At 42.0% G+C, this 17984-nt stretch overlaps 1 protein-coding gene and 1 long non-coding RNA gene across 2 annotated transcripts in view; one reads left to right on the top strand and one right to left on the bottom strand.

Moving 5' to 3' along the window:
* SEC11A (SEC11 homolog A, signal peptidase complex subunit) overlaps nt 1-17984 on the top strand; it is a 30343-nt gene that overhangs the window by 10193 nt on the left and 2166 nt on the right. Inside the window, exons 2-4 of the mRNA XM_084869318.1 lie at nt 1292-1401; nt 6656-6805; nt 10222-10341. Coding sequence (XP_084725444.1) covers nt 1292-1401; nt 6656-6805; nt 10222-10341 — 380 coding nt within the window. The remainder of the gene's footprint in view (nt 1-1291; nt 1402-6655; nt 6806-10221; nt 10342-17984) is intronic.
* LOC311614487 lies at nt 12272-16846 on the bottom strand. Its single transcript, XR_014793674.1, has 2 exons — nt 16715-16846; nt 12272-16347 (listed from the first exon to the last, which is right to left on the bottom strand). It is a non-coding gene; the product is annotated as an uncharacterized lncRNA (long non-coding RNA).

Raw genomic sequence — 17984 nt, 5'->3', positions numbered from 1 at the left:
GCGTCGGTCTGTGGACTAAAAGGTCCCAGGTTCGATTCCGGTCAAGGGCATGTACATTGGTTGCGGGCACATCCCCGGTAGGGGGTGTGCAAGAGGCAGCTGGTCGATGTATCTCTCTCATCGACGTTTCTAGCTCTCTATCTCTCTCCTTTCCTCTCTGTAGGAAAAATCAATAAAATATTTTTTTTTTTAAAAAAAATAAGAAAGAAAGAAAGAAGGAAAGAAAGAAAGAAAAAAGAAAGAAAGAAAAAGAAAGCTGGCCTTCAAGTCCTCACTATGTGACTGACAAGTTATATGACTTTGGGGAAGTCACTTCCTCTTTCTGAGACTAAATTTCCTCAACTGTAAAATGAGGGGTGAGATTAAATGTCATTGCACAGCCCGTGATTATCAAGGGATAAATATCGTAGATAAGTGAATACTAGAGGAGTTCAAAAGAACCAGTTTGTCGCCAAAACTGGTTTGGCTCAGTGGATAGAGCGTCTGTCTGCAGACTGAAGGGTCCGAGGTTCGATTCCGGTCAAGGACTTGTACTTTGATTGCGGGCACATCCCCGGTAGGGGGTGTGCAGGAGGCAGCTGTTCGATGTTTCTCTCTCATGGATGTTTCTAGCTTTCTGTCCCTCTCCTTCCCTCTCTGTAAAAAAATCAATAAAAAAGTATTAAAAAAGAGGAACCAGTTTGTCACTGTTGGCTGGTATGTATCATGAATGTGATTGAATTTAAGCTGAAAGATTGTGAAAGTACAAATGAAATAACTTATGTGAAAGGTTCTGAAAAGAATAAGTTATATATATGTAACCTATTTTAGTCAACAAAATGGAGCAGGTACTTGGGGTGAGAGAGAGAAGGCTGATTGTGTAATTATTACAGAGTTTTACAGATTCTTGGAACTTTAGCTGCTGTGATAGGGCTACTTGAAACCTTTATTTATTTATATATTATATATATATATATATATATATATATATTTTTAAGTCATTTTTAAAAAATATATTTTATTGATTTTTTACAGAGAGAAAGAGAGTGGAATATAAAGAGTTAGAAACATCAATGAGAGAGAATCATCGATCAGCTGCCTCTTGCACACCCCCCTCTGAGGATGTGCCCACAACCAAGGTACATGCCCTTGACCGGAATCGAACCCGGGACCTTTCAGTCCGCTGACCGACGCTCTATCCACTGAACCACACCGGTTAGGGCTACTTGAAACCTTTAAATTGATACTACTCTCTGCTCTTTCCCAGGAGGGGATCGTCATAGATCTAATCTCTTCTCCTTTGTCCTTACAGCTGTATTACCAAGTCCTAAATTTTGGAATGATTGTCTCCTCAGCACTAATGATCTGGAAGGGGCTCATGGTCATAACCGGAAGTGAAAGTCCGATTGTAGTGGTGCTCAGGTAATGATTTTCCTTTCCAAGGCATGGCATTGCTTGGGAGAAATATCGAGACATTGAGTAATTCTTGTATCATTCCTCTAGAAACTACTTCCGGGAAGAGGGCCTAGAAGAAAATTACTGTGTCTAAATTGTGAGACATTCTCATCATGTTAGACACTCCATATTCAGACACAAAGGGCTTCTGACCTCTCCACAAAACATTTACTATGTGAGCTTTGTTTTCAGCACAACTCTCAAGAAAGTGTTTCAATGTACTTTATTTTTCTGCAGTTCTTCTGTCTTTTTTTTTTGTTTTTTTTTTTGTATATTTTTTATTGATTTCTTACAGAGAGGAAGGGAGAGAGATAGAGAGTTAGAAACATCGATGTGTGAGAGAAACATCTGTCAGCTGCCTCTTGCACACACACACACACACACACACACACACACACACACACACACCCCTGGGGATGTGCCCGCAACCTAGGTACAAGCCCTTGACCGGAATGGAACCTGGGACCTTTCAGTCCGCAGGCCGACGCTCTATCCACTGAGCCAAACGGGTTTCGGCTCTTCTGTCTTCTTGCTCTTCACTTTGATACATTAAGCTGGTATTTAGCTGTTAGTTTGCTAGATTATGTATCATGTCCAAAGGAATTGTTTTTCTGCAAGATATTCTCATTGTCGGTGCAGAAGCATCGCTAATTATTTCCTTGTTTCCTGCTGACCTTTAAATATCACTTCTAAATAGATTTCAGGGATCTTGAATATACTGATGCCTTCTCTTTTTTACTTTTTTATATATATTTTATTGATTTTTTTTTACAGAAAGGAGGGAAAGGGAGAGGGATAGAGAGAAACATCGGTGAGAGAGAAACGTTGACCAGCTGCCTCCTGCACACCCCCCACCGGGGATGTGCCCGCAACCAAGATACATGCCTTTGACCGAATTGAACCCGGGACCTTTCAGTCTGCAGGCCGACGGTCCATCTACTGAGCCACACCAATCAGGGCTGAGAATCCACTTTTAGGATCTTTGTGAAGCCATTAGAGATAAAGACAAATGCTTATTATTTTATTGACGTTTCAGGGAACATCAAAACTTTTCTCTTTAGAGAGCTGAAGCAAATTTTAAAATATTTCAGTCGTGCCGAAACCTGTTTGGCTCAGTGGATAGAGCGTCGGCCTGCGGACTGAGGGGTCCCGGGTTCAGTTCCGGTCAAGGGCATGTACCTTGGTTGCGGGCACATCCCCAGTGGGGGGTGTGCAGGAGGCATCTGGTCGATGTTTCTCTCTCATCAATGTTTCTAACTCTTTGTCTCTCTCCCTTCCTCTCTGTAAAATATCAATAAAATATATTTTTTTAAAAATTTCAGTCGTTTATATGTAATGTTTTATAAAATTATTCATGATTGATATTTATGTTTAACAATATAGTTTAATCAAATAATATTAAGAAGGTTATTAATAATTTATTTAATGTTTAAAACCTTTTCCCTGGCCCTGGCCAGGTTGCTCAACTGTTAGAGCATCATCCCAATATAGCAAGGTTGTGAGTTCTATTCTTGATCAAGGCACATAACGAGAATCATCCAATGAATAACTGGAATAACAAATCGATTTTTCTTTCTCTTCCCTCTCTATCTCTAAAATTGATAAAAATGTAATAAAAGTAAATAAAAGTTTCCCCTGGTTTCTTTCTTTTTTTCTTTTTTAAAGCCTCACCTAAGAATATATTTTTACTGATTTTAGACAGCAAGGAAGAGAGAGAATCGTCAATGTGAGAAACATTGATCAGTTGCCTCAACACACACACACATACACACACACACATACACACACACACAAACGGGGATCAGACCAGGTCTGTGTCCTGACTGGGAATTGAACAAACACCTTACAGTGGACAGGTTGATGCTCAACCAACTGAGCCGCCCAGCCGGGCTCCCCTGGTTTCTTTTTCTTTTTTCTTTTTTTTTTTCTTTTTTAATATATATTTTATTGATTTTTTACAGAGAGGAAGGAAGAGGGATAGAGAGTTAGAAACATGGATGAGAGAGAAACATCGATCACCTGCCTACTGGGGATGTGCCTGCAACCAAGGTACATGCCCTTGTCCGGAATGGAACCTGGGACCTTTCAGTCCGTAGGCCGAAGCTCTGTCCACTGAACCAAACCTGTTTCGGCTGGTTTCTTTCTTTAATGGTCCCCTCACTGCATACTTTTATCTGTTTAATTGTCACCTATAGCTGAACTTTTAAATCTGTTTCTCATCTATCTTTCTTCACTGCTATCTAGACAGGTAACCAGACGTCCCGATTCTTAACAATTTGTCCCGAGTCCCGCGGTGTTTTAAAAAAGTCCCGATTTTTGGAAAGAATCTTCTAAATCTTTTGGACTTTTTTAAACGTCACGGGATGCGGGACAAATTGTTAAAAATCGGGACTTCTGGTCACCTTAATCTAGACTGTTTTCACCTCACACTGGACATTTGCACCTGGCACCTGAAATGCCATGTAATGAAAACTGAAGTTCGCCAAGGCCGGTTTGGCTCAGTGGATAGAGCGTCGGTCTGCGGACTGAAAGGTCCCGGGTTCGATTCCGGTCAAGGGCATGTACCTTGGTTGCGGGCACATCCCCGGTAGGGGGTGTGCAGGAGGCAGCTGATCAATGATTCTCTCTCATCGATGTTTCTAACTCTATCCCTCTCTCTTCCTCTCTATAAAAAATCAATAAAATACATTTTTTTTAAAGAAAAAAAAGAAAAGTGAAGTTCATTTTTTCTCACAACCCTGTCCTTTCTCCTCATTTTTCTGTGACTATCTCTGTCATCTACTCAGTTGCCAGCGTTGGAACCTAGGAGTCATTCTGTCATATCCAGCTGGCCATCAAGTTCTTTCTTTTCCTGATCTCTGTCCTTCCCTTTATAGTCGCCCCCCTGCTGCTGTTCTATTTCCAGCCTTCATCATTTCCTCCTCAGCAGCCTTGGCTGTTGCGGTGACCTTTCAAAAACCTGCTTTTTTAATCAGTAAAAAAGTGAGTATATTTTCATTATATGAAATATTGAAAACACACACACAAAAATGTAGCTGAAACTAAGTCACCCATAGTTCTGGGATGTAATTGTTCACACTCTGGTCTCTTTTTTCCTGTATTATTTCTTATATAATTGAGGTACGTAATTCCGTATATACATCCTTTTCTCTGTATTGTTATCCTCATTCTTTTGTCTGTTTTTTAAATAAAACTTTTTTTTAAGAAAATATATTTTGCCAAAACCGGTTTGGCTCAGTTTATAGAGCGTCGGCCTGCGGACTCAAGTGTCCCAGGTTTGATTCCGGTCAAGGGCATGTACCTTGATTGCGGGCACACCACTGGGGATGTGCAAGAGGCAGCTGGTTGATTATTTTCTCTCATCGATGTTTCTAGCTCTCTATCCCTTTCTCTTCCTCTCTGTAAAAAATCAATAAAAATATTTTTTTAAAAAGAAAATATATATTATTGATTTTAGAGAGGGAGAGGGGGACAGAAACATCAACGATGAGAGAATCATTGATTGGCTACCTCTTGCACACCCTCTACTGGGTATCAAGTAGTCTGCAACCCAGGCATGTGCCCTTAGCCAGAATCAAACCTGGGACCTTTCAGTCCGCAGACTGACGCTCTATCCATTGAGCCAAACTTGCCAGGGCTAAATAAGACTTTTAATATTTGCAAAATGTTCCACTATAAGTAATAGCCTGGACAACTGGTTTCCTTTTCTACCTTCTCGTCCATTCTAATTAATTCAATAAATATTTGAATGACTTGTGTATATCCAAAGCTTCTGAAGTGATGGTTCTTAAGTGCAAATATTATTACAGTACTTCCTGCTTAAATTTCTAGAGTTGCTCAGAGGCAGTTTGGCACAGTGAGAGTGGATTTCGTTGGACTCCCTTGTTTCATATCTCTCCTTTATCATTTCCTTGATGTATACCTCCCTAAGCCTCAGTCTGTCTCCTATAGAGAGTCCAGAGTCTTCAGACAGAAGACTGTCTTGATTTTTATCCCCTCTATATCCATTTTCTTCTTACTAAATCTATTATTATGATGGCAAACTGGAGCTTGAGTTTCCGAAAATAATACTGATTGCCTTCTTCCTCATAGAAAGAAAAGGTTCCTTAATGAGTGCACGTATTTTAGGACATATATATATATATATATCGTACTGGGGATTATCATGGAATTGAATGCTTTGCTCATTTATGAAATTCTTAGGCAAAAGATCTCTTCTCTTAGCCTTGGTTTCCTCTCTTGTTTTTCTTTTTAAAATAAATAAGTTGATACCACAGGCATTATCTCGGTAACTGACTGTTCTTTGACTTGAGCTCTTCTTCCTTCTTCGTGGTTTGAAATCATAAGGTCATCTTGGTCTGTAACTTCATAAATGGCAGGGGAAGATGACCCAGCTCTCATTTGAATATTTGAATATGTTTATTGTTTGCAGAAGAAGGGAGGATAAGAGCGGTGATTATAAAGTTCATTCTGTTAGTCGCTTGAAATTTTAAAAGGTTAAAGAATCCGTAGCATTGCCCTTTTCAAAGATTTCAGCTCCTTTGAATAGTAATGCTTGAAATAGGAGTACCGTATTTTCCAGCGTATAAGACGACTTTTGAAACGAAAAAAAGTCAACCGAAAATCGGGGGCAAAAGACCAAAATTGCACAAAAATTTCCTGCAGATCTTGACGGCAAAGTAAGTCTTTTCTTTGAAGTGGGGGGTAGTCTTATACAGCGAATATAGGCCTAAACCTATGTTTTAACTGTAAAATTAGGGGGTCGTCTTATTCGCCGGAAAATACAGTAGTTAATAAATGCTAACAACTAAAGAAATCTTTAATATAACTCCTTAGTCTGAGAAAACCATATATTTTTTTTAAATATATTTTATTGATTTTTTTTACAGAGGGAGAGAGGGATAGAGAGTTAGAAACATCGATGAGAGAGAAACATCCATCAGCTGCCTCTTGCACGCCCCCTATTGGGGATGTGCCCGCAACCAAGGTACATGCCCTTGACCGGAATCAAACCTGGGACCTTTCAGTCCACAGGCCGACGCTCTGTCCACTGAGCCACACCGGTTTTGGTGAAACCATATTTTCAGAATGATATGCATTTATGTTGTCAATATACTTGTGAAGGTATTGAGTATATTTCCAAGGTGACACTTGAGATTATTTTGTTGACCATCTAATTTTGAAAGTAAATTTAACCTCAGCTTTTCTCTGTCCCTCCCAGTGGCAGCATGGAACCTGCGTTTCATAGAGGAGACCTTCTCTTTCTGACAAATCGAGTTGAGGATCCCATACGCGTGGGAGAAATCGTCGTTTTTAGAATAGAAGGAAGAGAGATCCCTATAGTTCACCGGGTCTTAAAGATTCATGAAAAGTATGTGCAAAATACTTTGTTTCTTTTGTTTCAAAATAGCATTATGTTTCGGTGTTTGCGGTATTTAATGTGGATAGCCCAAAGGTTGAAACACGGGTGGAATGGAAACTCCTTGGTCCTTCTTTCCATTCATTTTTATGAATGTCCGAAGGCTTGGTGAATATTAGAAAACGAAATTGTTGGTTATTAACTCATTTGTTTCCCTGGAGGTTTTTCTTGGTTCCCAACCAGATCAGCAGCCCTGTGTATTCCAGAGCAGTAAACAACTTAATGGGCCTATTTGTCTGCATAAGAGCATTCCTTTCCGATGATAGGGGCCTGGCAGTCACGGTGAGCAACTTGCTTACAATGGCTCGTTCACAGAAGCATGATCAGCTCTTGTAATGTCACAGGCCCCTGTCTTCTGGAACGGTCCCTGAGCCTCGGAGGGGATAGAAGAACACAGTTGTCACTTTTTTATGTGTGTATGTATATATATGTGTGTGTGTGTGTGTGTGTGTGTGTGTGTGTGTGTGTGTGTGTGTATATATATATATATATATATATATATATTATTGATCTTTTTACAGAGAGGAAGATCTTTTTATAGAGAGAAACATCGATGAGAGAGAATCATCGACCAGCTGCCTCTTGCACACCCCCTACTGGGGATGTGCCCACAACCAAGGTCCATGCCCTTGACCGGAATCGAACCCGGGACCCTTCAGTCTGGAGGCCAACGCTCTATCCACTGAGCCAAACCGGTTTCGGCAATACAGTTGTCATTTTTTGTGGCATCAGTTGTCCACATGGTAGACAAAGGCCTCAAGAACAGTGTACTGTTGCTGTGTGTGTGTGTGTGTGTGTGTTGGACATAATCCCCTCCCCCAAATGACATAAAGGTTAATCCCAAATACAATAGAATCTTCAGATATAATCAATGAGGAAGCCCCAATCTTTTTTTTTTTTTTTTTAAATTTTATTTTATTGATTTTTTTTACAGAGAGGAAGGGAGAGGGATAGAGAGCTAGGAACGTCGATGAGAGAGAAACGTCGATCAGCTGCCTCCTGCACACCTCCTTCTGGGGATGTGCCCGCAACCAAGGTACATGCCCTTAACCGGAATCGAACCTGGGACCTCCCAGTCTGCAGGCTGATGCTCTGTCCACCGAGCCACACCGGTTTCAGCTCCTATTTGGGTTTACTTTTCTGCCTCTCTGTCGTTGCTATCTTCATGGTTGAATTGACTTGCTTTCCAGCTCCTGGCATCCACTCTTGCAGCACACACACACACACCCCCCTTTGCACCTGCCCTCTTTTCCTCTCCAGCATTTTTCAGACGCTCTTTCCTTTACAGAGCTGTCAGCAGCACGTTATTTTTCTCTGCATACATTTGCATTTTTTTCTCATTGGAACCTCATTTTTAACGTGACTGTTTGCACCTTTTTGGTGTTTGCAACGCCTTCCAATTTAGTCTCCTCTGCAGATGTAGTGTCTAGTGAGCCAGTTCCTGGCTTAGCATCTCTGCGAAGACTAGTCAGTGGGATTCTGGAGCTAATTTTCCTCTTTATAGTAGGATGGCTAACCCAGACTCACTTTAACTAATTTTTTTAAAATATATTTTATTGATTTATTTTTCAGGGAGTAAGGGAGAGGGAGAGAGAATTAGAAACATTGATGAGAGAAAAACATCAATCAGCTGCCTCCTGCATACCCTCTACTGGGGATGTGCCCGCAACCATGGTACATGCCCTTGACCGGAATCGAACCTGGGACCCTTCAGTTCAAAGGCCGACACTCTATCCACTGAGCCAAACCGGTCAGGGCTTGAACTAATTTTAAAATGGTTTTTATCAACTGTAAAATGTACTTTGCTTTCAGTTAAAATGTCAAGTTACTAGAAACCTCATGATTCTTTATTTTATTTTAATATGTTTTTATTGATTTCAGAGAAGAAGGGAGATTGGGAGAGAGAGAAACATCAATGATGAGAGAGAATCATTGATTGGCTGCCTCCTGCAGGCCCCTTACTGGGGATCAAACCATGATCTCCTGGTCATAGGTCAGTGCTCAACAATTGAGCCACACCGGCCAGGCCCACATGGTTCTTTAGAAGAATTAAACTAGTAAGTTTCTGATTAAGTAAAATACTGTTATTTTTGCTCTTTTTTTAAAATACGGAGAATTTCTAACATGCATAAAAGTAGACAAAACAGTACAGTGAACTCCCAAAAGCCCGTCACCCAGTCCCAATAATTATTTTTTTTAAATATAGTTTTATTGATATCAAAGAGGAAGGAAGAGGGAGAGAGAGAAACATCGATGATGAGAGAGAATCATTGATTGGCTGCTTCCTGCACGCCCCCTAATAGGGATCAAGCCCACAACCTGGGCGTGTGCCCTAGGCTTGAATCGAACCCAGGACTCTTACCCACTGAGCCAAACCAGCTAGGGCCCAATAATTACTAATCTATGGCTAATTCTGTCCAACCTATACTAATACTTCCCCCTATCCTGCATGTATTATTTTGAATCAAATCATAGATATCACGTCATGTCATAGGTAAATATTTTAGTGAATATTTATGAACTATATAATCAGTGAGCTTATTTTAACAGTTTGAATCCAGATTCAGATAAAGGTCCTCAGTTGAAATTGGTTGATATGGCTTATAGTGTCTTTTATTTAATATGTAAATTCCTTTTCCAACATTTTGTTCTTTGCAATTTATTGGTTAAGAAATTGCGTCATTCTGTAGTTTCACATAACCTTCGTTTTGCCTCTAGGGTAGTTTAATGTGTTCCTTTGCTCTGCGTATTTAAAAAAAAAAAAAATGGTTGTTTGTCTTTGTTTTAATATAAAAATGAGATTATTCTGCACATACTGTTTTATAATCTTTTCTTCACTTAATACAGTTTGTATGATCTTCAATGCATTCGTCTTCTGTAACATTGTCCTTAATGCTTGCTTAGTATTTCAACTCCTGAATGTTAAACTTTTAGCTTGTTTCCAGTTTTTCCGAATTATAAACTACACGGCTATAAAATTCCTTTTAGCTAAATAAACAATTCTTTTTTTTTTTTTTTTAATATATTTTATTGATTTTGTACAGAGAGGAAGGGAGAGAGACAGAGAGAAACATCATAAGAGAGAGTCATTGATCAGCTGCCTCCTGCACACCCCCTACTGGGGATATGCCCGCAACCAAGGTACATGCCCTTGACCAGAATCGAACCCAGGACCCTTCAGTCCCCAAGCCAACGCTCTATCCATTGAGCCAAACCGGTCTCGGCTAAATAAACAATTCTTTTTCATCTTGGGAATGGTGATTAACATACCACCGTGCCACAGGAATTTTTGGATAACCAGAGCAAATTTTACGCTTTGAAACGGCATCAAGCTATTTGATGACTTGGTTTTCTCTTATTCTTTTAAGGCAAAACGGAAATATCAAGTTTTTGACCAAAGGAGACAATAACGCGGTTGATGACCGGGGCCTCTATAAACAAGGACAGCATTGGCTAGAGAAAAAAGATGTTGTGGGCAGAGCGAGGGGGTAAGTACAGAGGGAGCCCTTGCTGAGTTCTGCATCTCCCTTTAAACTTGGCCCCCTCCATCGCATCGCTGATCCTACACAGTTGACATAACGGTTGGGTTCTGGTTCTTTCAAATCACCTTGTATCCTCTGAAAAGGCAGACTTCTTAAATGCACTTAAAGCTTCAGGTATACGCTCCCGAGGGGCGGGAATGGGGGGATGTAAAAGAATAGAACATTAGCGATGAGATGACGAATTGGAGTGACTGTGTCAAAAATTTATTTGTTTACTCCAGTCAAGAAATGTTATTGGGCAACCCATGGACTCTCATGTTTGTATTCTGCTGGTCTCTGGGGATCCCAGCAGTGTTTTTTTTGTTTGTTTGTTTGTTTTTTGTTGTTTGTTTGCTTTCATGTGAAAGTAAAGTTTATTCCCCAGTAATGAAAGGGACTCATTACGGAGGTAGAGAAATCAGAATTGAAGGAGTGGGGAGAGGAGAAGGGACCCAACCGGGCTGCCTCCACAGATGGAGATGGAGAGAGCAGCACATGGAGGGTGTGAACCTTTTGAGGGGAGGAACAGGAAAGGGTTGGACCCAGGGCGGAACAGGAAGGGGCGGGCTCCAGGGCACTTCAGCTAGCGCTGATTGGTGGTTCCATGTCTTGGGGCTGTCTCTGTGGCAGATGCCAGTAATGTTATAACTCCGCCCACCATTTGGGGATCCCAGCAGTTTTAATCCCACTTCATGAAACTTACATTTCTTAAGTATTGACTGAATCAGCAACTTGATGCATTCATCCAAATTAACGTGTTCATCTTCATTGACACCAGACTGTTTTCTTTCCGGTCTTGAAATTGTTGAGGTCCAATGAGACTGAAAAGTTATATTAAGCCTGTTTATTTCAGCTTTTAACAGGAGCACAAATCAGTGGAGGACAGGAATTGTAAGTGATTGGTACGAGGACGTACGGGGTTGTAACCACCTTCGTGTTTTTAATAATATTAACAATAACTGACATTTATCAGGGCTTACTACGTGCCAGCGATTCATTCTAAGTGCTTTGCAAGTATTTAACCTCAGAACAACCCTAACATTGCCATTCTGTAGATGAGGAAACACGGGCCAGTGAAGTTGCTTATCTGAGGTCACGCTGGTGGTTAGTGGCCGGATGACCTCAGCGCCCACTTTCTTAACCATCGCAACCAGAATTACAGGCATAACCGCTCTGGCTTGGGTAGCTGCTGGCTCTCAGTGTTCAGATGCCACGTGACACTCTGACCACTGTGAGAGCACCTGCTCTTCTCACCTGGGACGGGCGGTGTGAACTCAATGGAAGGTCGGGCAGCAGTTTTCAACCCTCTCCACCTCATAGCACACAAATCAATCAGTAGAACTCTGCGGCACACCAAAAAGTGCATCGTATTTCTTGCCGATCTGGCAAAAAAGTGGGTATAATTTTGACTCATTCGCAAGGAATGAATCGCCTGTTTTCATCTTGACAATCTAAACACAAAGAGGCCAATGCTTCTGACCAAACAGTCAGGGATTGCATGTTTTTAAAATTCTCGCAGCACACCGGTTGAAAACCGCCGCTCTATCGAACAGGCCACCACACTGAGGAGCTCGGGTCCCGCAGAGAATTAAGTGCGAGTTGTGAAGTGAGAGCTGCCACAGGGACAGCATGAGGTGGCTCGGTGTGGGGAAGAGAGACCTGATCAGAATAAGCACCAGATGTCGAAACTGGTTTGGCTCAGTGGAGAGAGCATCGGCCTGTGGACTCAAGGGTCCCAGGTTCGATTCCGGACAAGGGCCATGTGCCTTGGTTGCAGGCACATCCCCAGTGAGAGGTGTGCAGGAGGCAGCTGGTCGATGTTTCTCTCTCATCGATGTTTCTAACTATCTCTCTCCCTTCCTCTCTGTAAAAAACCAATAAAATATATTTTAAGAAAAAGAAGAAGAAGCACCACGTGCTTTGTGCACTGCGGTGCTGGGGGCTTTCTGCGCATGCCCCAGTTCCAGGGCGCTTCATTCCCCATGGAGGGCCAGATGTACCTTTACCATCAAATACGATCATCGTGTTTCTGAAAAATCACTGCCCCCGCCTCTCTCTGCTCCCAAGATGCTGCTATTACGGTTATTCACACTCATCAACCTGTTCGAGTCTCTTTGTTTTTACTTTAATTAGAAATGTACAGATTCATGTAGAACCATGAGGAGAAAATAGTCATCAAAAAGCAAAGTCGCTTTTCTGCTCCCCCTCCATAGATATTTAACTTTTAGGTATATATTTTTTAGCCTATATGTATAAAGATGTAAATCTTAGTTGTTTGGGTGGGTGGATGGGTGTGCATACAGAAAATAATTTGTGTACAGGTAAAGAATGGTCACAGTTTATAACCTTTTTTCATCCCCCCAGAGTTACCAGTCTCTTTACAAATAAAACCCTTCAGTCTATAGGCCAACACTCTATCCAGTGAGCCACACCGGCCAGGGCTAGACCACATTTTTAGTTAGACAGTCTCCTGCTGTTAGACGCTTTGATTTTATTCCCCATATTTTATTATTATTATTATTATTATTATTATTATTATTATTCTTTACAGAGAGGAAGAGAGAGGGATAGAGAGTTAGAAACATCGATGAGAGAGAAACATCAATCAGCTGCCTCCTGCACACCTCCTACTGGGGATGTGCCCACAACCAAGGTACATGCCCTTGACCGGAATTGAATCCAGGACCTTTCAGTCCATAGGCCGACACTCTATCCACTGAGCCACACCGGTTTCGGCTTATTCCACATTTTTAAAAATTATGAACAATGTTAGGATGAGCATCCTGTTACATATATTTCAGTGCTTCTGCCCAGTCGTTTCTTCATAGTCGGTTCTCAGAGGCTATGCATAAGGCTTCTGATAAATGTTGCCACAGTGTTTTATTTCTACTCCTATGAGTATGACAGTGTTCCTTCATCTGGGTCTTCGTCGTTAGGGGCTTAATGCAGTTCTGTCTCCTCACTTGGGCCTCTGTTTGCGTAAAAGATGCATCATCCTACCTAAACGATACACTGTGTTATTTCTAAAATTCCAACATTGAAGATGTTGCTTTAATCTCTCTGTGGCTTTAATTTAAAAAAAAAATGAAATAGCCTGGTACTCTCTAAAGTAACTTTCTGTGAGGCATGAACAGCTGGGCACAGGATCTTAACTACACAAATTCACTTACCTTGACACGTAAGGGGGCACATCACCTCCTTTTGTGGAAATTGTGTTTATAAAACCCTAAACTGATATTTCAAAGTCAGACTGTACCCAGACCTTGAGGCGAGAGCTTTCTCACAGATCATTCTGTAACCTGTGGTACAAATGTCGGTATGCATTAAAAACAATATTTTTTTCAAACAGCTGCCTGCACACTAAAAAAAAAAAAAATTTAATCTATTGATTTTTTTTTTACAGAGAGCTAGAAAAATCTATGAGAAAGAAACATCGACCAGCTAGCTCCTGCACACCTCTTACCGGGGATGTACACACAACCAATGTACATGCCCTTGACCGGAATCAAACCTGGGACCCTTCAGTCTGCAGACCGACACTCTATCCACTGAGCCAAACCGATTTCAGCCACTAAAAACATTTTACACTGAAGCCCAATGCCCAGAATAAAACACATTTAAAATACCATTGAGCCGAAACCGGTGTCGCTCAGTGGATAGAGCATCGGCCTGCGGACTGAAGGGACCCGGATTCGATTCCGGTCAAGGGCGTGTACCTTGATTGCGGGCACAACTCTGGTAGGGGGTGTGCAAGAGGCAGCTGATTGATGTTTCTGACTTTCTATCCCTCTCCCTTCCTTTCTGTTAAAAAATTAATAAAATGTATATTTTTTAAAAAAAACAACATTGAGATATAATCCATATATCCTAAATAATATGCTAATTAGACTGAACAGCAAAACAACAGTTCAGACAACCTTCTGGACAAAGCTAGGGCTGGTTTTTTTTTTGTTGGTTTTTTAATTATTTTTTTTTTTAGTGTGCAGGCAGCTGTTTGAAAAAAAATATTGTTTTTAATGCATACCAAGGCTGTGAGGGCTGGCCAAGATAGCGAGGGCTGCGAGGTACAAGCCCCCTGCACGAATTTCGTGCATCAGGCCTCTAGTTGGGATATAAGATTCATCATTTTAAAGCGTACAATTCATTGGCTTTCGTTATATTCACAAGGTGTGCACAGCCATCACCACTGTCTATTCCAGACCGTTTCCACGCCCAGAAGGAAAACACTCATTTGCAGTCACTCCCCATCCCCTTTTCCCTGCAGCCCCTGGCAACCACTAATCTTTCTGTCTCTATGGTTTGCCTGTTCTGGACATTTTTATAAACAGAGTCTTAATCTTACACTAGGCAGGCTTTTATGTCTGGCTTCTTTCACATAGCTTAATGTTGTAACGTAGTAAAAACAATTTTAGGAAATGAAACCAGCCCTAGCCAGTTTTTCCCAGTGGTTAGTGTCGACCCACCAACTGAAGGGTCTTGGTTTCCATTCCAATCCAGGGCATGAGCCTCGGTTGCAGGCTGGCTCCCTGTGCAAGAGACAACCAATCAATGTGTCTTTCATGTTGATGTTTCTCTCTCCTCTCCCCCATCCTTCCACTCCATATAAAAATCACTGGAAAAAATACGTTGGGTGAGTGTTAACAAAAAAGGAAATTATTGATAAATTAATATTGAACCAACTGGGTATTTAGTAGGGTTGATTCTGCCTACATTCAGGGAGGGAGTTGAAAACCACGAGAGGATCTGTTACTCAAAGAACAATTAGCAACAACAGGAGCAAGAGAGAAGACTGGTGGGTCAAGGGATAGAGAAATCTTGACATTGAAGAGAGGAATAACCATAGCAGGTGTGGCTCAGTGGGTAGAGCATCGGCCTGCGGACTGAAAGGTCCTGGATTTGATTCCGGTCAAGGACACATGCCCAGGTTGTGGTCTCAATCCCCAGTAGGGGGCGTGCAGGAAGCAGCTGATCAGGGATTCTCTCTCATCATTGATGTTTCTCTCTTTTCCTCTCCCTCTCTGAAATCAATAAAAAATATATAAGAAAAGCGGAATAAAAATATAAGGAAGGAGCAGAGTAATTGAGCTCTCTATTGGCTGAACCCAGTTTCATGGATGAGGCTTTTGAAATATACTCTATACTTAACTTGAAACAGATCATTTTAGGGTAGCAACAGTGAACCTTTTTAAGTCAGCTATGGTAGTCCAGACTTCCCAGATATAGATCCCTTGTAACATCTGACAAAAGTACCTTCTTTTTTTTAAGTATATTTTATTGATTTTTTTACAGAGAGGAAGGGAGAGGGATAGAGAGCCAGAAACATCGATGAGAGAGAAACATCAATCAGCTGCCTCCTGCACACCCCCCCACTGGGGATGTGCCTTCAACCAAGGTACATGCCCTTGACCGGAATCGAACCTGGGACCCTTCAGTCCGCAGGCCGGTGCTCTAACCATTGAGCAAAACTGGCCAGGGATAAGAATGTCTTCTGACACAACCTCAGCAAGTGCTTCTTCCTTCTTCTTCCTCATCTTCCTGGGGTCAGCAGCACTTTGACCCCAGAGCACCCAGGACTTCCCCGTCTTCACGCCCTGCCTTCTAGACGGTGACTCGGCGCAGGCCGGTGCTGGAGGTGGCCCCGCGGGTGGCACTGGGTTTCCCAGCTCTGCTTTAGCAGACTTATCCGTGCGGGGAGGGAGAAAGCGCATCTGATGGGAACCGAAAGGGACTGCTGATAGCATTGTGCACTCTTCGCCGTGTCTGTCCACGGAGGGAAATGGTGATCAGATCACGAAGCCCTTTGTCTGACTTTGGACCGCCTGTCAGACGCTATCTTGGGCTTGGTTACATGACGCCTGAAGATCAAGGTGCTTCCATGTCACTCAGCGTGGCAAAGAGAAACCAGCCTCAGGGGAAGGGCTGTGTCCGTGGAAAACTCCCAGGCAGGACTACGCGATTCCTGGGAGCCAAAGGCTGAGGCGGTTTGAGCATCGGTATTATTATTTTTTTTTTTTTAATATATTTTATTGATTTTTTTTTTTTGCCCCCCTCCCTCCCTCTCATACATACCCTCCCTGCCCAGAGTTTTATGTCCATTGGTTGTACTTATAGAGCATCGGTATTTTTATTTTTATTATTTTAATATATTTTATTGATTTTCTTACAGAGAGGAAGGGAGAGAGATAGAGAGCTAGAAACGTTGACGAGAGAGAAACATCGACCAGCTGCCTCTTGCACACCCCCTACCGGGGATGTGCCCGCAACCAACGTACATGCCCTTGACCGAATCGAACCTGGGACCTTTCAGTCCGCAGGCCAACGCTCTACCGATGAGCCAAACCGGTTTCGGCTAGAGCATCGGTATTATTGTAAGCAGGTAATAGCAGAAGTCTCTACCCATGAGAATGGTTGCTGGCTGATCATCAGATCGGAATTAGCAGCCTGAGCCTGTCTTCATAGAAATCACAGATGCTTTTATTGCTTTAAATCTGCATTGTACTATCAGGCATTTGCCTTTACATTCTTCAATTAGGTGATTTATCTTTACGGAAAGCTGTTGCTTTCATGAAGGTGTTTTAAGAAACATCAACTTGCTCAGATGGTTTGGCTCAATGGATAGAGCTTCAGCCTGCGGACCGAAGGGTCCCAGGTTCAATTTCGGCCAAGGGCACATGCCTGCGTTTCAGGCTGGATCACCAGTAGGGGGCGTGCAGGAAGCAGCAAATCAATGATTTTCTCTCTCATTATTTATGTTTCTCTCTCTCTCCCTCTCCCTTCCTCTTTAAAATCCATTAAAATATATATATTTTTTTAAAAAGAAAAAGAAACATCAACTTGCCCGGCAAGTTTGTGGTCATCTGAGTCAAATGCTGCAGAATAAAGGAAGGTTGGAGCAGAGACCAGTGTGCTGCCTATAGTGATTGCAACCGTTCTAGAAAGTTTCAGGATTAAGAGGGCCAAAGCCAGCTTACAGGTGTTTAATAAATGGGAGGTGAGGAAATCTTAACTTTTTGGACACTTAGCATCAAGTACCTTGTCATGTTCTGGCTGTGTTTACCTTGTCTGCCAAACTAGATTGACAGTCCCTGAAGGTTATAAGGTAAGGTGACAGTCCCGATTTTTAACAGTTTGTCCCACATCCCGTGGCATTTTTAAAAAGTCCCAATTTTTGGAAATCGGGACTTTTTAAAAAGGCCGCGGGACAAATTGTTAAAAATCGGGACATCTGCCGGACCGGTTTGGCTCAATGGATAGAGCGTCAGCTTGGGGACTGAAGGGTCCCGGGTTCGATTCCGGTCAAGGGCATGTACCTTGGTTGCGGGCGTATACTCAGTAGGGGGAGTGCAAGAGGCAGCTGACCGATGACACTCTCTCATCGATGTTTCTAACTCTCTATCTCTCTCCCTTCCTCTGTACAAAATCAATAAAATATATATTTTTTTAAAAATCGGGAAGTCTGGTCACCTTATTATAAGGACAACCCAGTCCCTAACACTGAGTCAGCAGGTAGAATGAGAATCACCAAATAGAAGTCTAAGACTCGGATCCGGTACTGGTTGTACTGAGCAGTAACCACGTGCCAAGGGTCCGAGCACCTGTTTCCTCATCTA

Source organism: Pipistrellus hanaki (genome assembly GCF_964339955.1).
Source record: "Pipistrellus hanaki genome assembly, chromosome: 21".
Taxonomy (NCBI): Eukaryota; Metazoa; Chordata; class Mammalia; order Chiroptera; family Vespertilionidae; genus Pipistrellus; species Pipistrellus hanaki.
Note: the sequence above shows the minus strand (reverse complement) of the source record. Positions and strands in the feature narration are given on the sequence as shown.